The sequence below is a fragment of the Nerophis lumbriciformis genome, linkage group LG32 (assembly GCF_033978685.3).
Source record: "Nerophis lumbriciformis linkage group LG32, RoL_Nlum_v2.1, whole genome shotgun sequence".
In the NCBI taxonomy this organism is placed as follows: domain Eukaryota; kingdom Metazoa; phylum Chordata; class Actinopteri; order Syngnathiformes; family Syngnathidae; genus Nerophis; species Nerophis lumbriciformis.
The window spans coordinates 3,225,149-3,252,842 of NC_084579.2; the positions used below are offsets into that span (position 1 = coordinate 3,225,149).

At 41.6% G+C, this 27,694-nt stretch overlaps 2 protein-coding genes across 3 annotated transcripts in view; both read left to right on the plus strand.

Moving 5' to 3' along the window:
* The window catches only part of fbrs (fibrosin), a 61,941-nt gene extending 41,578 nt beyond the window's left edge, over window positions 1-20,363 (plus strand). Inside the window, exons 12-18 of one of the 2 annotated variants that reach the window (XM_061927494.1) lie at window positions 754-792; window positions 1,090-1,161; window positions 1,222-1,375; window positions 1,484-1,564; window positions 9,193-9,276; window positions 12,586-12,802; window positions 17,702-20,363. In XM_061927494.1, coding sequence (XP_061783478.1) covers window positions 754-792; window positions 1,090-1,161; window positions 1,222-1,375; window positions 1,484-1,564; window positions 9,193-9,276; window positions 12,586-12,802; window positions 17,702-19,241 — 2,187 coding nt within the window. In that variant the 3' untranslated portion in view covers window positions 19,242-20,363. The remainder of the gene's footprint in view (window positions 1-753; window positions 793-1,089; window positions 1,162-1,221; window positions 1,376-1,483; window positions 1,565-9,192; window positions 9,277-12,585; window positions 12,803-17,701) is intronic. The other variant, XM_061927495.1, reaches the window with a different exon arrangement.
* A 303-nt stretch (window positions 20,364-20,666) lies between these two features.
* srcap (Snf2-related CREBBP activator protein) overlaps window positions 20,667-27,694 on the plus strand; it is a 77,267-nt gene continuing 70,239 nt past the window's right edge. Inside the window, 2 exon segments of the mRNA XM_061927493.1 lie at window positions 20,667-20,883; window positions 22,042-22,118. The gene's annotated coding sequence lies outside the window, so the exon portion shown is untranslated.

Here is a 27,694-nt window from a genome sequence, read left to right on the forward strand (position 1 = left end):
AGATATATACTATCAGATATATACTATCATCATAATGCAGTCATCACACAAGATAATCACATTGAATTATTTACATTATTTATAATCCAGGGTGTGGAGGGGGGCGCCGGATGTAAGTGTCAAAAAGACAGCCAAAAGAGTTTGATATGCGAGCACCTTAGAGGGAGCGTTGCTCGCACGGCTGCGCTAGCATCACAGCTAACGTTAGCCATGCTGCTACCTCTCTGCTCGGGGAGGGCGTATACGTATGTGACGTATGTCGTGACAGTATGTGACGTGTGTAAGAAGGTGCGCTTGTCTGTCTGTGAGAGGGAGACACAGGAAAGTGTGAGAAGAGCCTGTCGTGTAATGCCAGCAGCTGAAAGCAACTGCGTGAGAATTGTGGATGTGTTGAAGGTGTGCTGGAAAATGCGGAACGGAAACTGCGGAGCAGCAGAAAAGTGGAATGTATTATTTAAATCGGTGCGTTGGAAAACACGGACCGGAGTTTTTTTTTTTAACTGGATCTGGATCGGCATTTTCCCATGCCTTGCCGATACGCAATTTTTGGCAAATATCGGCAGCCGATCCGATCCAAATATCGGATCGGGACATCCCTACTAATAATCGGTATTGGTCCTGAAAAAAGCATATCGGTCGATCTCTAATCCAAATGTTGGGGTTGTGTTCCGCCTTGGCAGTGAAGTCACACTCGCCACCTCCTTCTTCCCAGATGTGGATTAAAAGTGGTTTTACGCTTGTGTTCTCTCGTAGCTAACTGATCCATTTGGGACATCGTTGAAAATCAGTAATGTAAGCACAAACTGATGTTTTCAATGCTTTGGCTTAGCGTATTTGACTTCTCTTACTGCTTCATTCCTTCTGCACTAACCTCACATGTGGCTTCGCTAATGCTGTCCTCACCGAGCCTTGCACACCAGTTAGCTAGCCCATACCTTCTTCTGTCCCCACTCCTAGTGTTAGAAAGAACTGACAAAGCGTGTATTGAGTCATTGCCCATCCAGCTGTGAGAGGCAGAGCGTCAGGACAGACTTGTCTTGAGAATAACGGCGAGCAGATGATATCAGTAAACTTTCCTGTGTCGTGCAGAAACCTGGCAAGTGGTGTGCTATGCATGTTTACGTGGCCTGGATGATTCTCAGCCATCAGAAGAAAGTCAAGGTACGTCTGCAGCATCCCTACACCCAAAATGCAGGATTACATTCTTTGTTTTTCATCCAGCTGATGCAGGCTGACCCTCACAAGTTGGACCTCCGCAGCGACCTGCTGGCCCGTCTTCCAGGAGCCGGCGGACTCGGCCCAATGGGGCCCATGGGAGGGCCCCTGCCTCCAAGTCACGACCTGACCAGACCGCCGAGTCTTTTCTCAGCGACAGGTTTCATCACAATTATTTTCTGTCAGACGTTCCCTGCTCTCTCTGCTTCTCGGCATGTGAGAGTAGTTTGACGGACGCCACGTAAACGCTCCTCTCATGACGCTGCAGGTGCAGTCAATCAGCCCTCGGCACCTTTCATCACACCGTCAGCGCCGCACTCGTCTTTCCTCGCTCCGGCCACACATTTGGGTAAGTCCATCGCTTTGCTTCACTCTCTCAAACTCATGACATGCTGACCAGATTCCTGACTTTGCAATGCAGTCACAGTACCGTATTTTCCGCACTATAAGCCGCCCCGGGTTATTAGCCGCACCTTCAATGAATGGCATATTTCAAAACTTTGTCCACCTATAAGCCGCCCCGGACTATAAGCCGCTCCTACGCTGCGCTAAAGGGAATGTCAAAAAAACAGTCAGATAGGTCAGTCAAACTTTAATAATATATTAAAAACCAGCGTTCTAACAACTCTGTTCACTCCCAAAATGTACGCAAATGTGCAATCACAAACATAGTAAAATTCAAAATAGTGCAGAGCAATAGCAACATAATGTTGCTCGAACGTTAATGTCACAACACACAAAATAAACATAGCGCTCACTTTCTGAAGTTATTCTTCATTCGTAAATCCTTCGAATTCTTCGTCTTCGGTGTCCGAATTGAAAAGTTGGGCAAATGTGGGATCCAAAATGGCCGGTTCCGTCTCGTCGAAGTCATCGGAGTCAGTGTCACTGTTGTCCAGCAGTTCTGTGAATCCTGCCTTCCGGAAAGCTCGGACCACAGTTGTGACCGAAATATCTGCCCAGGCATTTACGATCCACTGGCAGATGTTGGCGTATGTCGTCCGGCGCTGTCTGCCTGTCTTAGTGAAGGTGTGTTCGCCTTCGGTCATCCACTGTTCCCACGCAGTTAGCAGTCTAGCTTCGAATGCCCTGTTGACACCAATATCCAGCGGCTGGAGGTCTTTTGTCAATCCACCCGGAATGACGGCGAGTATTGAATTAAGCGCGTAAGCGTGTCTCTTAATGTGATGTTATGAGCTAGCAAATATAACAACTACACTACCCAGCATGCAACGATAGTGACGAGCATGCGCGGTAGCCCTGAGAAGCGTTGTTGTATGCTGGGAGTTAGAATGTGGTTATGAGCACGCTGTGAGTAAACGTTGAGAACTCAGTTAACACGCCTCGTCTGCATTATTTATAATTAGACAGACAACACACTTAATAGGAGCCATTTTGGGGTCTTTACATAAACACACAAATGGAAATGAAACATCACATATCCCAGCATGCACCGCGCGCTTCTTCTACGGGGAAAAAAGATGGCGGCTGTTTACCGTAGTTGCGAGACCTAAACTTTATGAAAATTAATATTAATATTAACCCATATATAAGGCGCACCGGATTATAAGGCGCACTGTCAGCTTTTGAGAAAATTTGTGGTTTTTAGGTGCGCCTTATAGTGCGGAAAATACGGTAAGTGGAACCTCCTATAAGGGGAAATGCACTTTTGTGGGTGGGGGATTTTGCCTATCATTCACAATCCCAGTGTTGGCGCTAGGAATTTTCAAGTCATAAAAATGGGGTCTCATAGTAAGTTTTTGGGGTCCCACTTTTTTGTAACCGTTTTGAAAACAACTGATAAATGTATGCATTATTCTGTTATATCTCACATTGTATATCGTTTGGCAAAAAGGTTGTCATAAACTTTACTTAATTCATTAAAAAAACAATTCAAAAGAAAACAAGTGTTTATGCACATGTAAATGTATTCAGTTTATTTATAACATTCATTCACTTTCTTCTTTCCTTCATGGATCTTAAACTTTATCAATCAATCAATCAATCAATGTTTATTTATATAGCCCTAAATCACAAGTGTCTCAAAGGGCTGCACAAGCCAAAACGACATCCTCGGTACAAAGCCCACATAAGGGCAAGGAAAAACTCACCCCAGTGGGACGTCGATGTGAATGACTATGAGAAACCTTGGAGAGGACCGCATATGTGGGTAACCCCCCCCCCTCTAGGGGAGACTGAAAGCAATGGATGTCGAGTGGGTCTGACATAATATTGTGAGAGTCCAGTCCATAGTGGATCCAACATAATAGTAAGAGTCCAGTCCATAGTGGGGCCAGCAGGACACCATCCCGAGCGGAGACGGGTCAGCAGCGCAGAGATGTTCCCAGCCAATGTACAGGCGAGCGGTCCACCCCGGGTCCCGACTCTGGACAGCCAGCACTTCATCCATGGCCACCGGACCTGTGCCCACCCCTCCTCCACAAGGGATAGAGGGGAGCAGAGGAGAGAAGAAAAGAAACGGCAGATCAACTGGTCTAACAGGGGGGATATTTAAAGGCTAGAGTATACAAATGAGTTTTAAGATGGGACTTAAATGCTTCTACTGAGGTAGCATCTCTAATTGTTACCGGGAGGGCATTCCATAGTACTGGAGCCCCAATAGAAAACGCTCTATAGCCCGCAGACTTTTTTTGGGCTCTGGGAATCACTAATAAGCCGGAGTTCTTTGAACGCAGATTTCTTGCCGGGACATATGGTACAATGCAATCGACAAGATAGGACGGAGCTAGACCGTGTAGTATTTTATACGTAAGTAGTAAAACCTTAAAAGTCACATCTTAAGTGCACAGGAAGCCAGTGCAGGTGAGCCAGTATAGGTATATATATATGTATATATGTATATAAAGGTATATACAGTATAGGCGTAATATGATCAAACTTTCTTGTTCTTGTCAAAAGTCTAGCAGCCGCATTTTGTACCAATTGTAGTCTTTTAATGCTAGACATAGGGAGACCCCAAAATAATACGTTACAGTAGTCGAGACGAGACGTAACGAACGCATGAATAATGATCTCAGCGTCGCTAGTGGATAAAATAGAACGAATTTTAGCGATATTACGGAGATGAAAGAAGGCCGTTTTAGTAACACTCTTAATGTGTGATTCAAAGGAGAGAGTTGGGTCGAAAATAATACCCAGATTCTTTACTGATTCGCCTTGTGTAATTGTTTGGTTGTCAAATGTTAAGGTGGTATTTTTAAATAAATGTCGGTGTTTAGCAGGACCGATAATCAGCATTTCCGTTTTCTTGGCGTTGAGTTGCAAGAAGTTAGCGGACATCCATTGTTTAATTTCATTAAGACAAAACTTTACCGCTGCTGCTCCAAAATCAAAGTTGTCTGGCTGAAGTGGACCACTGACACATCTCATCTCTGCATATTTTACGAGAATACCCTTATGATTATTACATATATGAACATCAAGTACCTACTGTACGGTTTACTTGTTGAAATACCCTCTACATAGCTAAAGTCTACCCAAATGACCACTTTGCTGCTGCCAAAAATGGATTTGAAGGGTATTTCAACAAGTAAACAGTACAGTAGGTACTTGATTTTGATATATGTAATGCTCATAAGGGTATTCTAGTAAAATATGCAAATATAAACAATACAAAACACCGGTGGAAAGCGGTAATCGATTAAAAAAAACAAGCAAACCAGAGTTTTGACCCGGAGAAGGCAGGATCGGTAATAGAAAAGAAAAAAAATCAGCGTCCTCGGGTCGCGCGGACTTCCGGAAATGCGCGTCATTTGTGATTTTAATGCGTAAAAGGACACAAAAAGTGCGTTAACGCCAACATTGCAATCCTAATGTAAGACAAGAACTAGCGCTGTCAAGTTATTCGTTTTTTAAATCAGATTAATCACACTCTTAAACTGTGATTTATTTCTATTAATCACAGGTTATTATTTACTTGCATAAATAACATTTGCTGAAGAAAATACCCCAATTTTTGGGCACAAATGCAATTTTGTATTTAGAATTTCATACAGGAACGTTTTTGAAATGTTTTACTGAATTGCAAGTCATCAATTTGGTGACAGTAAGTATAGTAAGAATTAAGTGTAGATTTTGAAAGTCTTTGCAATAATATAGCACATAATGTCAAGTATATTAGTAAATCATGTAGTAAACACACCCATAAACTGTGTGGGCATTAAGGGCGCCGCCCTCAACTGGTTCCGGTCGTACCTAACCGACAGGAGTTTTTGTGTAAAAGTAGACAGTTTTATGTCGTCCACAGCTCCTTTACCACATGGGGTCCCCCAGGGCTCAATCCTTGCCCCAATTTTATTTGCGCTTTACCTTCTCCCCCTTGGTTCTATTTTTAGGAAGTACAGTATTGCATTTCATTTTTATGCCGATGATTGCCAGATTTACTTTCCCATGGCACAAAATAACACGGTTCAACGTCTTATTGACTGCCTGCACGACATCAAAGTCTGGCTTTCAGCTAACTTCCTGAGCCTAAATGAAGATAAAACAGAAGTTATGTTGTTCGGTCCAAGTCGCTCTCCCTCCCCCAACGTTGACCTCGGCACTCTGACCCCGTATCTCAGCGACTCTGTCACAAACCTGGGGGTAAAGTTTGACTCAGATTTTAAATTCGAAAAACAAATCAGCAGCGTCGTTCAAAAAAGCTTTTATCAATTACGCCAAATAGCGAAAGTGAAACCGCTTCTATCAAGACATGATCTTGAGAAATTAATCCACGCTTTTATCTCGACTCGTCTTGATTATTGTAATGCCCTGTATGTTGGCATTAGCCAGGCCTCCCTCGCCCGCCTGCAGCTCGTGCAGAACTCTGCTGCTCGTCTGCTAACACAGACCCGCAGACGTGAGCACATCACCCCTATTTTAGCGTCCCTTCACGGGCTCCCTGTGCGTTACCAAATACATTTTAAACTCCTTTTATTTGTTTTTAAATGTCTAAACAACCTCGCGCCAACCTATCTCTCCGACCTCCTTCAGCCTTACTGCCCCACCCGATCCTTAAGATCAGCCGATCAGCTGCTGTTGACGGTCCCTGACACAAGGCTGAAGCTTAGAGGTGACAGAGCTTTCGCCGTTGCTGCTCCCAAGCTCTGGAACGACCTACCTCTGAGTGTTAGACAAGCCTCCTCTCTTCCTGTTTTTAAATCTCTCTTAAAAACATACTTTTATTCCATAGCTTTTAACACTGAGTGATATCCATCCTGCAATGGTGCCCCATAATACACCTGCTGTGAACCTGTTTTTATGTTTTCATTAATTCTATTTTAATTATTTATTTTTTATCGTGTTCTGTTTGTGTTGTGTTGTGTTTGCTCGGTACTCGTTTTATCTTTTAACCTGCTCATTGTACAGCACTTTGGCTACCCCTGTGGTAAATTTTAAATGTGCTCTATAAATAAAGTTGAATTGATTTGATTTGATTTGATAAACAACTTTACATAATGCACCATTCCCTTTTCATTAGTTGCTTAAACTAACAAGCTTATTTACCATTTCAGATGACAGCACCGATATCTTTTTAGACTTTACTTGGCGCCATGAACGACACTCGCAGCATTTGGTCTTTAAAGATGTTAAGTGGCTTACATGTGGTGGCTTTCCTTTTACAGGCTTGTGAAATGACAGCGGAAATCTGCGTTTTTTTAAAGGAAATATTGCAGAGTGTAAGGATGGAAAGTGTCAAAAGGTGGAGCTAACTTTGTTTTCTTATCAGCAATCGAGCCCTAACTAAACATCCATGGCTTCTCAGTGCAACACACAAGGCCAGAAATGTGTTCCGTGAAAACCTGTTGGACCGGAACTCTAACAATAACAAAAGTTTCTTGAGTGAATGATGTAAACTCACTGCAATACCAAAATAATAGGATCAAAACAAAATTTGCAGAACGTTTGCCTCAGCAGCAGCTACTCACTGTTCCGCCTGCCTAAACGCCACACTGAGTTGCAGGAAAACAAGTTAGCTTATAGCTAGCTTACTTGTTGTCGCTTTACTGTTAATCATATTTGGATGATTATAATCACAACACTGTTAGTTCAGAACCAGTTGACCTTCTAGAGCATTTATTAGTAGCCAGCGAGAAAATATATTTTTGACATGACGATGTAAACAAAGGTCACAACACAGGAAGTATATTACCTTAGGGGGTGTGGCTGTAAGATAGAGTTGCCAACGTTTTCTAAGTTCTTTGAAAGCATGTTCTAGATTTTTACATGACATTTTCAGTGATAATAATGTTAGTAAAATACAAAAAAAAATAAAAATGTTGTGGTACATAAAATTGACATGTAAGTGTCAAAAAGACAGGCAAAAGAGGTTGGTGGATGAGAATAAATGTAAAAGAAGAATATAGTGTATAAAAATGCACCCAATTGCAGGAAATGTAGTCTTGATTTTTAAAAATGTTCCTGATAGAAATGTCCCTCTTTTTTTTTTTGTCAGTTTTCCTCTTTTTTTTCTCCAACGGTGCTCACATGCCTGCATTTAGAAAGGACATTGTTGAATTCATCTGTGCTGAACTCCGCCAGCATAGTTTGTTGTCCTCTTGTTCACTTCACTTTCACCTCCACCACCACCTAAGCAACAGCGGCTGGATTTTAACGGAGGGACTGCTAGGCAGGACAAAATTGATAAAGCCATTGCACGTGGTAGAAGACATGCAGGGTATTTCTACAGTGGAGTCACCCGCTTTCAGGCAGCTAATTAGCATGATACCGGGCGTCAAACGGCAAATTGCACGGAAAACATTTTCCAAGTACCTGGACAGTGAAGACATAATGTGAATTCTCTTATATCTTGTTGCTCTTTCATTCTAGACTTCTTGAGTGTTTGATTATCACATCACTCTAAATGTATAAACTATAAGGTTCACAAACATAAAGAGGGATCCTAGTGGGCCAGGCCAATCTTTCCTTATCACTAAACTAAAACTGGGGAAATGTGTAGAGTGTTCTGGGCTTCTTCAGTACAGTGTTGATCTCCTGAAGACATTATTTTATTTCACAATTCCTTGAGAGAAAAAAAGGCCTGGTTAGGCTTTGTGTATGTCATGTGTGCCTTCCTTGGGTGAAGGCATGTTTACAGCTATGTTGTTATTATGCTGTTTGTTACATATGTATGTTATGTTGCAGCTATTTAAAATAGTTTTGTCAATTTGTTCTGGCCTAAAATAAATTGGCCCTTTGAAACATATCTTTGTGTTTGTGTGTTGTATGTAGAGCACATTGCTTAGCAGAGTTCAGTGATGCAAATGCATGTCAAGTTGATCAACACATTGTATTATTCTCCAGTGCAATAACAGTACTGAAATGAAGGCTAAAAGGGCATTAATGGGAGCCTTGAAAAAAAAGTAACTATCTAAATAGTTACTTTTCACAGTAACACATTACTTTTTGACGTAAGTAACTGAGTTACTTTTGAAATAAAGTAACTAGTAACTGTAACTATTTACTGGTTTTTAGTAACTAACCTAACACTGGATGTCAAAGTTGACCAACCTGTCCGTTTGTGTCCACAACCTTCTATTATCCAGGTGAGAGGCATGATTTATAATCTAGAATTAACTTTCACCAACTCAGAGGCAATGCGTCGGCTCAGTATGTCAATATAGCAACATAAGCTAGTTAGCTCTCTATGATCTGTCTGTGTTATGATAACAATATTGCTATTACTTGGTTAATATTCAGTTCACGACATGTAAATGGAGTAGTGTTGGCACTTTTTTTATGTTTTTTAGAGGGCTTTATGGGCAGAATAGTGTAGCCACCTCTTACTTGCCATATTTTACAAATTAGAATAACTTTAAAAAAAAAAAAAAATACAGGTGATTTGTCTTAAATAAGAATTGTGAATGATTGGCAAAAAAAAAAAAAAAAAAAAGTGCAGTTCCCCTTTTTCATGCCAGCTAGAAGCCCCAGGAGAGGATTTATTCTTGGTAATCTTGATGTATTTGCACCTTTTAGATCCATATGGTCGATCCCCACCCTTTACCCCGCTGGGAGCCCTCGGTTCTGGTGCCTTTGGAGGACTAGGAAGCCCAACACTTGGTCAGTCTCATCTCTCATCTCTATCATGACATATTGTTGCTGTAATCTGTGCTGCCAACTCTCATTCATTTTGAGCTAAAGCTCTAAATAAATATCCAGTCCAATGTCGCCATTGCACCAATTGACGCACATTCAACACACTTGGTAGACCGTGCAGTACCATACCTGCCAACTACTCCGGTTTTCCCGTAATTAGTACGGTTTTCATCAACCTATTCCGGGTTACGGTTGCAGTGATAAAAAATACGGTTTTTCAATAATTAAAAAAAATATTTTTTTAAAAGTTTTATTCACGAAATCGCGTAACAACAATGACAATCGACACTGCTTCCCGTAACTTCCTATCGAGCCATTCCGAATGCCATGCGGGAGGCTATTTATAGCACCGCTGCCAAGCACGAGGCACCAGTTGCCATTGTTTCCAAACGAGCGAACGATCATGGAATCAGCCGGAGAAAAATCGCAAACGAGTCTTAAACCGAAAAGAAAACTGCAGTCATTCCATGAAGAATATTCAAAAGCCTATCCGGGAATAACTACGCGAATTGCACCTCGTGCAGACAAGATTTTTCGATCGGACACGGAGGAATTAGCGATGTAAAAGACCACGTTGGGACAAAAAAACACAAGTCTAATGCCGTTGCTAGCGATACAAGTGGAAAACTTTCAATGTTTTTCGTCGCCCAAACAGATTCTTTGGATGTGATAAATGCCGAAGTTTTATTTACGGAAGCAATAATTGAGCATGGACTAGAATAAATTTGGATTTTAGCCACAAAAAGGTAATGACACCAATGTTATCTATTGGAATTGTTTACTACTGTTATACTGTTAAAAGTGTTTATACTATTTATGCTTTCAAGTCCAAGTTGAAGAAATCTTGTTAAATGTTGACAGCATAACTACCAAAATACAGAAGTATGTCCTTAATATTTTTGCAGTGCTATTTCTGTTGAAAAGTTCAAATGATTACATTAGAGATGTGATGTGCCACTTTTCAAGTGTCTGATGGCTTAAATTAATTTTCATTAATTTTTCATATTTTGAATTCTTTTGAAAGGCTTACAAAAAACTACATTTGAATTGTAATTCCATGCTATTGACAGGACTATTAATTTTAATGAACTTAGCTTACCATGTTTACAGTATGATAATTGTGATAGAAATGTGAATTTTAGGCACAGAATATTTTCTACAATTGAACAAGGCAGTAGATTATACAAGCTTGGACAGAAAGTTAATAATGACACCAATTTTTTTTTTTATGGAATTGTTTAGTACTGTTTTACCATTTGTTTACTGTAAAAAGTGTTTATACTTTCAATTAACAAATTGAAGTCTTGTGAAAGGTTGACAGGATAACTGGCATTAACTGTCAAAATAATTTCAAAACTATTGAAGTTAGCTTACAGAATAAACATGTCAATCAACCCATATGATTTTTGCTGTAATATTTTTGTTTTGAAAAGTCACTGTGACTGATAGAAAAGTGATGGTTTTAGCAACATTTTAACCTGTCTGAATGCTAATAATCATTTTGCGTCGGGGGGCGAACCTGAACCCCCCACCAGGACTTTGTCCTGGACCTACCGGGGCCTGCGGCCCCTGGACCCTGGCTACTAGGTTTTTCTGATTTCAAAAGTTGGCAGGTATGCAGTACCTTCAGCGGCCATCGGCGGAGCCATCTCGGTGTGAAAACAAGAAGAAAGCATTAAATAACACAAAAACCATTGCCTAAAATGTGTTAACGGGGGAGAAGGCAGAGGACCCTTAACTTCTTGCAGGCAAATCTCATAGTTGACCAAAACACCCCAAATAAAAAAAGGCAAAAAAAACCTCAGCCTTACAACTTTTTCCAAAGCCTGCAACTTCCCATTTTTGTCCAATTTGTCTGTGAGTGGCACTCAAACGCGCACGTCGGCTGTCTAATCAAAACCTGTTTGTTTCTTGCAGGAACAGCAACGTGTAACAACATAACTCTTGAGGATTTGCTTTTACCGCCATCTGGTGTCTACTTTTAAGTCCGTATAAAACGAGTAAAACATGAAAACAGTAATTGTTATGCAATTTTTGTCGAAATGCCGTACTTTTTGAGGCCAATGTTAGAAGGAACTCTTAAAACATTCACAAAATAAAGTCGATTTAATGTTACTTAGAAAAAAGGATGTGCTTTTACCGCCATCTTGTGTCTACAAGCCTCAAAACATTGCAACTTTCTCAATTCAAACATTTTCGACCGCAACAATCATAAAACAAGCAGTGAAATCCTGCAGGGACTGAATATCTGTGCAATACGGTAGTAAACTTTGGTTTGGCGACCTCTTGGTTATATTATAAAACTATTATTGGTGCATTTTTATTTGATGCACTTTCTCGTTGTCTCACTTCAATAATTAATAATTGGAAGCAGATATAATTTTGCGCCCCACTCAACATATCACTTGTCTAAAAAAACGTTACAAGTACACCTCTGCATAACATTGTGTCTATTTACATTAAAGAAATAAAAAGGTAGAAAGAAACATAGATCAACTTGCAACAAAGAATAACTATATTGAAAAAAAGTCTATATCAGAAATTATTTTAAGTGCATCAATTTGCCTGAAATTTAAAAAAATAAATCCTTATTTAAACTAAAGAAAATATGAGCCATTTGATACTGAAAAATAACATTTAAACAAACTCAATAAAGAATCAAATTGATCAGCAACTTTAACTCAGGAGCACAATATATAAAATAATTTAACCTACAAAACAAAAATGAATGAAACAATTTGAGCATTTTTTTATTTTAATGAAAATGAGGAAGTCAGGCCTCATTGCTACAATGAGCACATGCTTTTCAAAGCATGATACTGATAAAGCATGTTCCCCGGGGTCACACACTATTTGAGAAGCACTGCCTTATACACAGTACAAATGTCAACAAAATGTGTGAAATGCAGTAATCACTATAAATATTTATTCAGTGAAAAAACGAAATGCTGTTAAAATACTTGACTTAACTCAAAAAGGTGCTAAACTGCTGCCTTTTAAGAGTCCTAAACATGATTTACAAATGAGATACTCCTTCTGCGTCAGTCTCCTTTTAATCTGCAGCAAAATAAAGTTTTAGCACCATGCAGATTTACATACAACCTGGCTTGTGTGGAGTCAGCGGTGTACAAGCTGAAGTGTTTTAAATGAGAAGGTCGGCTCTGTCCCAAGCGTCTGTGCTGCTCTAACGGATTCAAACCATCACAAGTTTGACGTCTGCCAATCAATTCAGACCGGTAAATGTCCCCAACTCATAAAAACTCTGCTTTGCAGCCAACTCCATGTTTGGTCCTAAGGACTCCCCCGCCGGCATGGTGGGGAGCTTGTCCAACGCCCCCAACCATCACGACCCGTGGAACCGCCTCCACGGGGGACCCTCTGGCTTCCCGGCGGGCCCCAGCTGGGCCAAAAGCGACAAGCGGGACGAGCGGGAGCGGGGCAAGGACGGCGAGAGGAGAGACTTACCCCACATCAAAGACGAGAAGGACAGGTATGAAGGACACTTGTCCAAGGGGCTTAGAAACACAATGCATTGTGGGTCTTGCTGGGCCCTGAACAGCTTGTTACATGGACTTGGTGCTAAAGTTATGTTTTTTCTGTAACAAGTTCAAAACATGGCGTCTAGATAGTGGTCATGATCCCTTGTGGGGAACAAAGGGATTTTTTCTCATTTCCAGCGTGAAAGCAAAGTGGAAGTGGGGTTATGAAGCTAATAGCATGGATAGTAGTGGTGTCAAACAAGAAAAAAGATTTTCAGATTAATCGCGATTCTCATTTTTAACGATTCGTAATCAACTAAAAAAAATCAAAAATAGATTTATTTTTTAAATTAGTTTATTTAATTTTTTCAAACTGTCCTGTCTAGCCACTCATACAAATCATATTGTTGATGTAGATCAGGGGTCCCCAAACTACGGCCCGCCAGGGTCCAAAATCCATCCCGTGGGTAGTCCAAAGGGAAAAAAACTATTTACCGTATTTTCCGCACCATTAGCCGCACCTAAAAACCACAAATTTACTCAAAAGCTGACAGTGCGGCTTTTAACCCGGTGCGCTTTATATATGGATAAATATTAAGATTCATTTTCATAAAGTTTCGGTCTCGCAACTTCGGTAAACAGCCGCCATCTTTTTTCCCGGTAGAACAGGAAGCGCTTCTTCTTCTACGCAAGCAACCGCCAAGGTAAGCACCCGCCCCCATAGAACAGGAAGCGCTTCTTCTTCTACTGTAAGCAACCACCCGCCCCCGGAAGAAGAAGAAGCGTGCGGATTTTCGTTTCATTTCCTTTGTGTGTTTACATCTGTAAAGACCAGACCACAAAATGGCTCCTACTAAGCGACACGCGTATAACGCAGAATTTAAACTTAAGGCAATAAGTCATGCCGAAGAACACGGAAATAGAGCAGCAGCAAGAGAATATAACATAAATGAATCAATGGTGCATAGGTGGAGGAAGCAAGAAGATGACCTGCGCCAGGTAAAGAAGACAAAACAGAGTTTCCGAGGGAACAAAGCAAGATGGCAACTGTTGGAGGACAAACTGGAACAGTGGGTTGTTGAGCAGAGAGCAGCAAGCAGAAGTGTCAGCACCATCACTATTCCAATGAAGGCAACAACGCTAGCAAGCGAACTTCACCTGGATGATTTTAAAGGTGGTGCTTCTTGGTGTTTCCGGTTCATAAAAAGACGCTTATAGACTACGGTGTCGTCACGGACTACAAAGGCGGACTCGCACAATTTTTCAGGATTTATAGAGATCCCAAATACAGATCAGCAGGTACCAGAAGGTAAGAAAAGTTGTGTTTGCATAATATTGCGAAACAAAGTGCCAGATAATATGTCTTACCTTATACACACACTTTTCAATTCGGACACCGAAGACGAAGAATTCGAAGGATTTACGAATGAAGAATAACTTCAGAAAGTGAGCGCTATGTTTATTTTGTGTGTTGTGACATTAACGTTCGAGCAACATTATGTTGCTATTGCTCTGCACTATTTTGAATTTTACTATGTTTGTGATTGCACATTTGCGTACATTTTGGGAGTGAACAGAGTTGTTAGAACGCTGGTTTTTAATATATTATTAAAGTTTGACTGACCTATCTGACTGTTTTTTTGACATTCCCTTTAGCGCAGCGTAGGCGCGGCTTATAGTCCGGGGCGGCTTATAGGTGGACAAAGTTTTGAAATATGCCATTCATTGAAGTTGCGGCTAATAACCCAGGGCGGCTTATAGTGCGGAAAATACGGTACTTGTTTTGTTTTTTATTATTACTTTTTTAATCATTCCTTTCTAACCCATCCATTAATCCATTTTCTACCGCTTGTTAGTCTCGGGGTCTTTTAGCCGCTCAGGCAAATAATATTGTCTAAAAATGCATTTTTTCATCGAAGTCGATTAGTGCACGAGGAAGAAAATGGCGAAATTGTTGGGGAAACGTAATATACCTGCCAACTACTCCGGTTTTCCCGTAATTAGTACGGTTTTCATCAACCTATTCCGGGTTAGCGTTGCAGTGATATAAAATACGGTTTTTCATTAATTAAAAAAATATATTTAAAAAAAAGTTTTATTCACGAAATCGCGTAACAACAATGACAATCGACACTGCTTCCCGTAACTTCCTATCGAGCCATTCCGAATGCCATGCGCGAGGCTATTTATAGCACCGCTGCCAAGCACGAGGCACCAGTTGTATGGCGTCACATTAGTGCCAAAAATCCGAGCGCATAAAAACTGTTATCGCGCGCTGATTCTCCACTTCGTGCGCGCGCGACACCATTTTGTGCGCGCGTGGTGCCTTTCTGCGCGCGCGCGACGCCTTTCTGCGCGCTCTCTGTGTACTCCTGGCATCTCTCCTCGCGCTGTCATGTTTCTTTTTGGCACTTTGGGGGCGGGTATGCTTAGACGGCCCCTTCTTTCTGATTGGTCAGGCGAAAAACGCTGAAAAATGCTCAGAGCCAATCAGAAGTATAGCAGGGCGGGTCATCGTCAATATGTATCAAGATTTACGGAGGAAGAAGTGGATAAAAAAATGTCGCGCGCTGATGAAGGTTATTTCATACCACATAAACACAATACAGGGTAATACAAAATGTGACGCAAATAAATAATAAGACAACAAACACCATAATCACATCTTTCAGCCAGAACTGGTCCACCAGCAATAACATTATTTTATATTTTCACTTCTTCTTGAACATTTGTTTTCTAATTTATGGAATTTCTTTTGATTCAGCCATAAAATTAATGAAATAATCTTTGAATTTTGTTTTTAAAATGTTAAAAATAGCTTTTAATAATGTATTCTGAAACAGTTTAAAATAATCAGAGAACTGACTAACACTGACCCTACACAACTATGTTGCACAATTAAGTCTTTTTTTTTTAAAGCGAAAGAGGTAATTTCAACAGGTACAGCATCCTATGTCATATCTACATGTAATAAGATTTGTAACAAGGTTTGTAAATTGGTCGAAAATCGAGCAAGTTATGGTAATTTAATTAGTACATGTACCATTGACATCAATGTAATGATTGAGGCTAGATGTCCGAGGTAAGATGGCTACAACGTTGCTACGCTGGAGAATGATTGGTCATATGAAAAATGCTCACAGCCAATCAGAAAGAAGGGGCCGTCTAAGCATACCCGCCCCCAAAGTGCCAAAAAGAAACATGACAGCGCGAGGAGAGATGCCAGGAGTACACAGAGAGCGCACAGAAAGGCGTCGCGCGCGCGCAGAAAGGCACCACGCGCGCGCAAAATGGTGTCGCGCGCGCGCACAAAGTGGAGAATCAGCGCGCGATAACAGTTTTTATGCGCTCTGATTTTTGGCACTAATGTGACGCCATACAGTTGCCATTGTTTCCAAACGAGCGAACAATCATGGAATCAGCCGGAGAAAAATCGCAAACGAGTCTTAAACCGAAAAGAAAACTGCAGTCATTCCGTGAGGAATATTCAAAAGCCTATCCGGGAATAATTATCCGTTCCAAAAAGGGTGAAAACTACGCGAATTGCACCTTGTGCAGACAAGATTTTTCGATCGGACACGGAGGAATTAGCGATGTAAAAGACCACGTTGGGACAAAAAAACACAAGTCTAATGCCGTTGCTAGCGATACAAGTGGAAAACTTTCAACGTTTTTCGTCGCCCAAACAGTGATGGTTTTAGCAACATTTTAACCTGTCTGAATGCTAATAATCAGGACTTTGTCCTGGACCTACCGGGGCCTGTGGCCCCTGGACCCTGGCTACTAGGTTTTTCTGATTTCAAAAGTTGGCAGGTATGTATTATAGACGCTGAGTGTAGAGTTTTTAAACATCAGTGGACGTATTACTGTTTTTTGTTCAGTGTAAGGAGAAGACAGTTTGTCTAATCTGCAAAGAGACACATTATATATATGTATATGAATGTAAATGTATATACTGTATATGTTTATGTACATATATTATGTATATGTGTATATATGAATATGTATACTTGTATGTATGTATGTATATGTATATATGTGTAGATATATATATATTATGTATATGTGTATATATGAATATGTATACTTGTATGTATATGTATATATGTGTAGATATATGTATACTGTATATACATGTGTATATATACATGTATGTGTGTGTTCTTAATCATAGAAATGGCACTCAATGTTTTTAAAAAATGTGTGATTTTGAATCAAGGATCATTTTGAATCGAGAATCGAATCATTACCTTCAAAAATCAATTGTCCAAAGATTCCCAGCCCTACTGGATATCAGCCGTGAGACGGTCAAATATGACTTTTAACGCCATCACCTGGCACCTGTTGCTGTGTTCGCCACACGTAGCATTTAGTAGGATGCTAGCGTGAGCCGAGCTAGCTGCGGGCGACAAACAATGCACAGTCTTTTGGAAAAATGCTTGTCTGTTTACTTTTAGTCTTGGATAGTGAGTATTATTTCCAGGGGGGGTCGTGCAGTGATGCAAGTATTTGAAAGTTGTCTTTTGGGGAAACCTGTTTATGAGAAGAGGCCCGGGGGACCTCACACATAAGTATTCTCTCATAAGTCACACACAAATTTTGCGTTCTGACATTCTTCACCGGTTTAAAACGGACGAAATACTGACAAGTTTGGCAGCACTTTTACTTGATTCAAATCTTCCGTTCATCCTCCTTGCTCATATGAGTCAATTCCACCATTTTGTTATTATTTCAGCAAGTCGTTGGAATAGGTACACTTTGTCTTGGTTGTGTTATTTTGTAGGATCCATTTTAATCCAGTTTGTTGCTGGCTTCCATATTGTAAACAGAGCCCCCACAATGCATTGCATAAACAGGTGGCCTTTCGAGGGGTCAACATATTGATGATGTTTTACCTTGTCGTCCCACAGAGACAACATGCTGTATGGCCGCCAACCTGTGAGGATGTCGCCGGTGGCTCCTCCCTTTAAGCCCCGCAGCAGCACCCCCGTCTCCCACATCAACGGCCACAGCAGCGTGTTGGGCGGCGGCGGCGCCGTGGAGGACATGACTCGCGGCTTGAACAGAGACCGAGACGGGGACAAGAGGCCGCTGCCAACAGCGTCTTCTCGGGGGCCTCCTCTTGGCGCTTCCTCGCTCGTAGCAGACCGAGACAGACCGCGCTCGTCCTCGTCCTCCGTGCTCAACACCCCGCCGCCCAGTGGCCGCTCTGCCCAGTCACCCATGGACCTTTACCCCCGGCCGCTGGGCGCCGCAGCACACGGCTTCCACAGCGAACACTCCCAAAGGGACGGCGCCCTGCCCCCGTCCTCGGCGGCCTCCGCCTCCTCTTTGCCTCAGGCTAAGAAGTCTGATCGGACCACGACACCCGTCTCCAAAGCCGCCCTGCAGCTGGCACCCGTTAAAGTCAAGGAGGAGCGCAAGGAGGAGCCGGAGCACATCCCCATCTCGCTCCCTCCCCCGCTGCCCAGTAACTCCTTTGAGCGGCCCAACAGCCACCCTCACCACCCCAGCTCCGGTACGCCTTCGTCCTCTCTCTCCCTGACTCCCACTCCCGGTGTCCCTCTCCACCCCCCGACTCCGAACCCACCCACCCACATTTCCCTGCTGGATCGCTCCAGAGCCATCGAGGCGTACCTGGGCAGCACAGCGGGGGCCGGTTTGGTCATGGGCCCGGGCGGGGACCGCTTCTCGCACGGACCCCACCAGGGACCACCGCAGGGGCCACACAGCTTCACCTGGGACCCTTGGAGGGAGCTGGCAGCCCATCAGCATCAGCAGCATCAGCAGCATCAGCAACAACGGAGAGAGGCCTTGGCACTTCGCTCCGACCCCCACCTGACCCTGCGTTCCGATCCCCACCTGGCCCGGCTCCTTCAGCACCAGCGCCTGCTGGAGGCGGAGAGGGCTGCGGCTGTAGCCGCACACCACCCATCCACATCTACAGCCTCCAACCCCATGGTCCGCCAGGAGCTGGCCCTGATGGCGCACCACTTTGATCGCCACCAGCTGGGCGGGCCGGGCGGGGGTCTGATGGACGAGGAGCAGCGTGCACAGATCTTGAGGGAAGACTTTGAGCGAGCGCGCTTCTTTGGGATGCACCCTCACCTTCCCCCCGGTTCTCACCTGTCCAGTCCCTCTCACGCTGCTACCGCTGCTCACCTGGAGCAGATGCACCCAGGCCTTCTGTCCCACGGCATGCCTCCCGGGGGCCCCCAGCACCACATGGGCCTCTACTCACGCCTCGGCCCGCTCAACGCGCACCACGTGCCCAACGGCATCCTGGCAAAGACGCCCGCAGGCTTGGTGGGCGCTCTGTCAATGGGGGCGCCGCCGCCCCTCATTCCGTCCGTCACCAGCCGCTCGTCCACGCCACCCCGGGGTTCCAGACTGGGGGGCCCCGGCGAGCTGTCACTGTTCGGCGCCCACAAAGACGGCGAGTCCAGATAGTACAAAGACACGAGTGAAGGAGATGAAGGGAAACGTCAGGATCACTGTGCTGCTCGCTAACGTCTTCACCGTACACAAAAGTAGTCCCAGTGAGCGTGGCCTTTCGAGGCTGCAGCTGGTGGGAGAAAATGCAAGACTCACCAATGTGTTACCAGTGCAATTTAGACGACATTGTCCGTGTGCATCTGACTATTTGTTTCCCCTCCTGTGGGCGGTCTCTGACTGCCACAGTTTATGTCGCAGACTTAGAAGCCAGCCTTTTCCGTGTGGACGGGCAAAGACTTCCAGAGGTATGCGCACCTGAGAATTCCTTCTCACCGTGGCGGCGTCAAAAAGATGTACTGCTCCTACATAAGGCGGAAGAGGAGGGTTTGTAGAATGCAAAGTGGTTTCAAGCGTGGTCTTTGTGTGTCCGTCATTGTGAAAAGACCGATCCCCAAGTCACTTAGCGTTGTACCTCATTTTCTTGCTTTTACCCAAAAATCACCAACCCCATCCTCGAACATGAGATTCATCCCCTTACTTTGGTTTTGTTCCCGGGACGGACGGTGAAAAGAACTGTGCGACCATGTGTGTGTGAGTGTGTGCGTGTGTGTGTAAACACAGCGTTTTAGAGCTTCCTCTGTTTCCCAGTCTCCTCTGGACTATACGAGCAGGACCAGATTATAGTAGTCTAGACTAAATGCCTTTGTAATTATTATTCGTAACATTATCTTCTATAATAATAATAATAAATATATTCACTGTTATGTTATTCGTCATTGTTTCAGGTATGCACCAGTACTCTCTCTCTCCCCAGGTAGAAATACTGCACATCATGCAAAAGGTTCCAGTGGACTCCAGGTGGATCTCTATGCCTTTTATTAAGCTCTGACTGTGCGTCCTGGGTTTATTGCTCACCCCCATTTGGGCCGACCTTTCGGAGCCTTGTACTCGGATGTTGAAAGACAAAAAAAAATAAGTTATATACGTGGATTAGTGGGACAAGGACTTATAAGGCCGACACAGACATCAACAGTGGTGGAAAGACTGGGTCCATTATTTTAATATTACCGTTTTTATACCTTTCCAACCCCTCCCTTAGAGACCACAAAGATGAATTATTAAATGAACTGTTGTTTACTCTCTTGTGTGGCTCTTTTCTTCTGCTTTGGTAAACACTAGCGCCACAAGTAGTTTAGGAGACAGTATTCGATCATTTCCTATCCAGTGCAAGTAATAAACCATATCTGAATAAAATATAATCTTTTTCACAGAAAATTGTACATAAATACAATATTTACATTCACGACGATGGAAATGTGGGTTTAAGTGGTGGATTTACGCTAATTCCGCAGCAAATATTTGAAGCCTCGCGCCATCGGAGATCTCGCGAGATCTGCGCGGGTTGTGTACTTTGCGAGGCGCAGCGCGGCTCCACCATTTCGCTGCGCTAAGTCTCCTCCCATGACCGCTACATTCTGCGCCGAAAGCCCAGGCTCTCCCGGTCCGTATTTTAACTTCTTCCCGCACGCCGAGTGGTACCTCGTTGGGTACCGGGAGGCAGTTTGGACCACCGGCATCACGGATTGCGTGCGATTTTACACGGATGACGACTCCTTCAGCGAGAATTTAGTAAAAGAAAAGTGGTCGGAAAATTCAGGTAGGTGGGAACTTAAGATGGCGGCCTTGAAAGGGAGGGGGACCAGGAGGAAGTAATGAGGGCTTCAAGGGGGGTTCCGACGCACGACACCACAGAGGCAGGCGTTGCATTGTTTCACAATGCTTTTCCAACTATTTGTTTCCGTTTAAAGACTCTTTTAACCGGACACTGAATTGTTTCGCCGTGGTGTGAACCAGAGATTAGTTAGGAGTGTGGTTCGCCAGCCAAATAGGACTGAACGCGTTACTTCTTTGTGGTCGCTGCTAAAGAGCCAACAGTCGGACACAGCGCGCCCCCTTAAACGCCCCGTATACAATTGTAAAATGTATATAATTTGTAAAAACATTTTTCGTTTCCGCACACACTCCGACGACAAAGTAATTGTGCGTGTGTCGCCCAAACAAATAAAGACCGTTTTTATTTTGCCTTTCGGATATTTGACCCCCCGCGCCATGACGTCACGAGCGATTGTCCCCCCCTAGTAGTTCATGGACAAGCGGCTTTTTTTTTTAATGCCACTTTTCCGTTGCCGGGGCTCATTTCAAAGCGATTCGCCACATTTTTTGGAAGCAATAAACCAGGCCGTTACGTAACCGCGGGCTGGGACTGGGCGCTTTGCGGCTTCCACGAAGTCAACTCTTGTTAGCTAGCTCGTTAGCTGCCTGAGCACTGTTGTTGTACCAGGCTAGGCTAGGCTAGCTCAGCCGGCATCAATGAGCCGATAAAACATCTCATATCGTCTCTTTTATGACGGGAAAAGGTCGGCTTACTTTGAATGTGTTGTGCAACTGTGCCTCTCAGATCCTGTCTAAAAGTGTCTTGCTTTTCATAAAAGCCACCAATGCTCATGTGACCACTGAACATAGTGTATTTATTATTAGTGGACATTTCAGTGTCATTAAACTCTTGACTAAATGACCGGAGGCAGAATCGCGTGTCCCGGCTCCTGCTGCAGGGACCCCGACGTCTTCCTGTGGGCGAATGCAGCAAACAAGTTCACTCTTCTTTTTTTATTTATTGCTGCTGCAGGATGCACAATCCAACATATTGGATGTGTAGCGAGCTGGCCTGACATAAGTCCAAAAGTGCCCACTTTTACCAAGCTCATTGGGAGACCTTCATAAAGTTTCCTCTCTCTCTCTGTGTTGCCCTCTCAAGATCATGTGGAGAGGACCCTAATTTCAGCATCCTGGAAGTAGAAAGCACTGAAGATCTGTGTCTCACCCCACAGACAGGTGAGAAGCTGCGTGGAATCTGATTGGATGCAAAACAGCGCCTTAATTTGAGGCCGCCAATACGATTTAAGGGACAATATCAGTAGGCCTGGGCCGATAACACATTTTTTTGGGACGATATATACAGGTAAAAGCCAGTAAATTAGAATATTTTGAAAAACTTGATTTATTTCAGTAATTGCATTCAAAAGGTGTAACTTGTACATTATATTTATTCATTGCACACAGACTGATGCATTCAAATGTTTATTTCATTTAATTTTGATGATTTGAAGTGGCAACAAATGAAAATCCAAAATTCCGTGTGTCACAAAATTAGAATATTACTTAAGGCTAATACAAAAAAGGGATTTTTAGAAATGTTGGCCAACTGAAAAGTATGAAAATGAAAAATATGAGCATGTACAATACTCAATACTTGGTTGGAGCTCCTTTTGCCTCAATTACTGCGTTAATGCGGCGTGGCATGGAGTCGATGAGTTTCTGGCACTGCTCAGGTGTTATGAGAGCCCAGGTTGCTCTGATAGTGGCCTTCAACTCTTCTGCGTTTTTGGGTCTGGCATTCTGCATCTTCCTTTTCACAATACCCCACAGATTTTCTATGGGGCTAAGGTCAGGGGAGTTGGCGGGCCAATTTAGAACAGAAATACCATGGTCCGTAAACCAGGCACGGGTAGATTTTGCGCTGTGTGCAGGCGCCAAGTCCTGTTGGAACTTGAAATCTCCATCTCCATAGAGCAGGTCAGCAGCAGGAAGCATGAAGTGCTCTAAAACTTGCTGGTAGACGGCTGCGTTGACCCTGGATCTCAGGAAACAGAGTGGACCGACACCAGCAGATGACATGGCACCCCAAACCATCACTGATGGTGGAAACTTTACACTAGACTTCAGGCAACGTGGATCCTGTGCCTCTCCTGTCTTCCTCCAGACTCTGGGACCTCGATTTCCAAAGGAAATGCAAAATTTGCATGGTTGGGTGATGGTTTGGGGTGCCATGTCATCTGCTGGTGTCGGTCCACTCTGTTTCCTGAGATCCAGGGTCAACGCAGCCGTCTACCAGCAAGTTTTAGAGCACTTCATGCTTCCTGCTGCTGACCTGCTCTATGGAGATGGAGATTTCAAGTTCCAACAGGACTTGGCGCCTGCACACAGCGCAAAATCTACCCGTGCCTGGTTTACGGACCATGGTATTTCTGTTCTAAATTGGCCCGCCAACTCCCCTGACCTTAGCCCCATAGAAAATCTGTGGGGTATTGTGAAAAGGAAGATGCAGAATGCCAGACCCAAAAACGCAGAAGAGTTGAAGGCCACTATCAGAGCAACCTGGGCTCTCATAACACCTGAGCAGTGCCAGAAACTCATCGACTCCATGCCACGCCGCATTAACGCAGTAATTGAGGCAAAAGGAGCTCCAACCAAGTATTGAGTATTGTACATGCTCATATTTTTCATTTTCATACTTTTCAGTTGGCCAACATTTCTAAAAATCCCTTTTTTGTATTAGCCTTAAGTAATATTCTAATTTTGTGACACACGGAATTTTGGATTTTCATTTGTTGCCACTTCAAATCATCAAAATTAAATGAAATAAACATTTGAATGCATCAGTCTGTGTGCAATGAATAAATATAATGTACAAGTTACACCTTTTGAATGCAATTACTGAAATAAATCAAGTTTTTCAAAATATTCTAATTTACTGGCTTTTACCTGTATTGACCTATAAATTATTGCAGATAAACAATGTTATTGTCAACGTTATTTTGCGTACAAACGAACCACTGAGGTACTGATAATACTGCAAGTAGGGTTGTACAGTATACCGGTACTAGTATAGTATCGTGGTTAGTGATGGGTTGATGAGGCGTCATGAAGCGTTTCGACACATTGCAAAACTGTATTGATACTGTGTCGATACTGTGTCACTAAATACTGACATCTGCTGGACATTAAAAATCCCTACAGGCAACCTATGGACCGACTCAACTGACACTGATTTGATGCCCTAGTACAGGGGTCACCAACCTTTTTGAAACCAAAAACTACTTCTTGGGTACTGATTAATGCGAAGGGCTACCAGTTTAATACACACTTAAATAAATAAATATATTGTCATTTGTAAGTTACACGTAAGTGTGATTCAAACAAGAATAGCTAAATAAATACATTTATATATATAAAAAAATGGGTATTTCTGTCTGTCGTACATTTTTTTTTCCTTTTACGGAAGGTTTTTTGTAGAGAATAAATGATAAAAAAACACTTAATTGAACGGTTTAAAAGAGGAGAAAACACGAAAAAAAAATCAAATCAAATTTTGAAACATAGTTTATCTTTAATTTCGACTCTTTAAAATTCAAAATTCAACCGACAAAAAGAAGAGAAAAACTAGCTAATTTGAATCTTTTTGAAAAAATTAAAAAAATAATTTATGGAACATCATTAGTAATTTTTCCTGATTAAGATACATTTTAGAATTTTGATGACATGTTTTAAATTGGTTAAAATCCAATCTGCACTTTGTTAGAATATTTAACAAATTGGACCAAGCTATATTTCTAACAAAGACAAATCAGTATTTCTTCTAGATTTTCCAGAACAAAATTTTTAAAAGAAATTCAAAATACTTTGAAATTAGATTTAAATTTGATTCTACAGATTTTTTAGATTTGCCAGAATAATTTTTTTGAATTTTAATCATAGTAAGTTTGAAGAAATATTTCACAAATATTCTTTGTCGAAAAAACAGAAGCTAAAATATTTATTATTCTTTACAATGAAAAAAATTTTTTTTTTTACTTGAACATTGATTTAAATTGTCAGGAAAGGAGAGGAAGACATTTAAAAGGTAAAAAGGTATATGTGTTTAAAAATCCTAAAATCATTTTTAAGGTTGTATTTTTTCTCTAAAATTGTATTTCTAAAAGTAATAAGAAGCAAAGTAAAAAAAATAAATGAATTTATTTAAACAAGTGAAGACCAAGTCTTTAAAATATTTTCATGGATTTTCAAATTCTATTTGAGTTTTGTCTCTTTTAGAATTAAAAATGTCAAGCAAAGCGAGACCAGCTTGCTAGTAAATAAATGACATTTAAAAAATAGAGGCAGCTCACTGGTAAGTGCTGCTCTTTGAGCTATTTTTAGAACAGGCCAGCGGGCGACTGATCTGGTCCTTACGGGCTACCTGGTGCCCGCGGGCACCGCGTTGGTGACCCCTGCCCTAGTATATACAATAATATAAACCAAGTCATTGTATTTCATTTAGGATTATTTCATATCTTCATTTAAATAAAAATATATTTGTATCTTTTTTAGATACAGTCAATAAATAATGTGAACATGTATCATAACATGGAAATCTAAGAGAACGTGTTGTGGATGATTGTGGACTGGGAATTTATTTTATTTTATTTTTTTACACATTTTTATAAAAAAAAATTTAAAAAAAGTTTTTCCGACGTATTACATTTTAGACGATTTCTCTTCTTAGTTATTATTTCTCGGGCTGTAGAAAAGAGCCGCTCACAGGGCACAGAGGAGGCGTCAGTGCGACACAGTTGGCGTATCGGTCACGTGACCGAAACAGCTCATGATCGGTCACGTGACTTTCTAAAAGCGGTACAGGGTTTTGCTCTATGAGCTCGACGCATGCGCCGATGCATCGGTGTTGCCGGACCCATCACTAATCGTGGTACTATTGAATAAAAAACGGTACGATAATATGTTTGAAAAGTACCGGTTCGTTGTCGCGTCGTGACATTGCTGGTTTTACGAGCAGAGGAGCATGTTCGGCAGCGCACAATCACAGAGTACTTACAAGCAGACAGAAAAGGGAGAATGGACGCATTTTAATCTAAAAAATAAAGAAAAAGGTGAAGTTATAACACTGAAACACCCTCGGGAAGAGGTGCTTTAAGACGTGGCTAGCAGCTAACATCCATCCGCAGTCGGCGGTGTTTTAGCCACTTCTATATCACTAATCCTGGCCTCCATGGCGACGAATAAAGTAAGTTTCTTACAAGTATCGCTATCACTGTAGGACGAGGAATAGCTAAACATGCTTCACTACACACCGTAGGAGGATACAATAGCTCACCGGCGTCACAATGTAAACAAACGCCATGGGTGGATCTACACCTGACATCCACTGTAATGATACCAAGTACAAGAGCGTATCTAATCGATATTACTATGATTACAGCGATATTTTTTATTGTCACAAAATCTTTTTTCCTTTAAAAAAAATTCATGTTATGTTTATGAAGTCAGGAAATGCGTCCCTGGACACATGAGGACTTTGAATATGACCAATGTATGATCCTGTAACTGCTTGGTATCGGATCGATACCTAAATTTGTGGTATCGTCCAAAACTAATGTCAAGTATCAAAGAAGAGAAGAATAAGTGATTATTACATTTTAACAGAAGTGTAGATAGAACATGTTAAAACAGAAAATAAGCAGATATTAACAGTAAATGAACAAGTAGATTAATAATCCATTTTTACAGTTTGTCCTTAATAATGTTGACAAAATAATAGGTAGATAAATGGCACAATATGTTACTGCATACATCAGCAGACTAATTAGTTTGTTTACTTACTACTAAAAGACAAGTTGTCTAGTATGTTCACTATTTTATTTAAGGACTAAATTGCAATAATTAATATATGTTTCATGTACACTAAGATTTTTTGTTCAAATAAAGACAATAATGCCATTTTTTTGGGTCCCTTTGTATTTAGAAAAGTATCGAAATACATTTTGGTAACGGTACCAAAATATTGGTATCGAGACAACCCTAACTGCAAGTATACTCTTTCATATGCAATACCCTTGTATTTCTCGTATATTTTATCATTAAAATTGGAATGTAAACTTTCAAATATCCAAGTAAATTGAAACAAACAAATTATAAAACATATAATACACTGTTAGCAAAATGTTGCATTGATTAACAATCACAACCAAAAGCAATAAAATAAGTTTTGTCTCTGTTAAGGAGAGATATATACACAAGCAAAACAATTAATAAAATGGCTAAACAAAAAAGTTATTGTGACCAAAATGATAAGTTATCATTTTCGTGTTTTTTTTTTTGTGCTGGAATAAATATAATGCACTGATTAAAAATCACAGCCAAAAGCAATACAATAGGTTTAGTCTCTGTTAAGGAGAGATATATACACAAGCAAAACAATAAATAAAATGGCTAAAAAAATGATTGTGATCAAAATGATCAGCTATCATTATCGCGGTTTTTTTGGGCTTGAAAAAATAGAATGCACTGATTAAAAATCACAACCAAAAGCAATAAAATGGGTTTTGTCTCTGTTAAGGAGAGATATATACACAAGCAAAACAATTAATAAAATGGCTAAACAAAAAAGTTATTGTGACCAAAATGATAAGTTATCATTTTCGTGTTTTTTTTTGTGCTGGAATAAATATAATGCACTGATTTAAAAATCACAGCCAAAAGCAATAAAATAGGTTTAGTCTCTGTTAAGGAGAGAAATATACACAAGCAAAACAATAAATAAAATGGCTAAAAAAGTTATTGCGATCAAAATGATC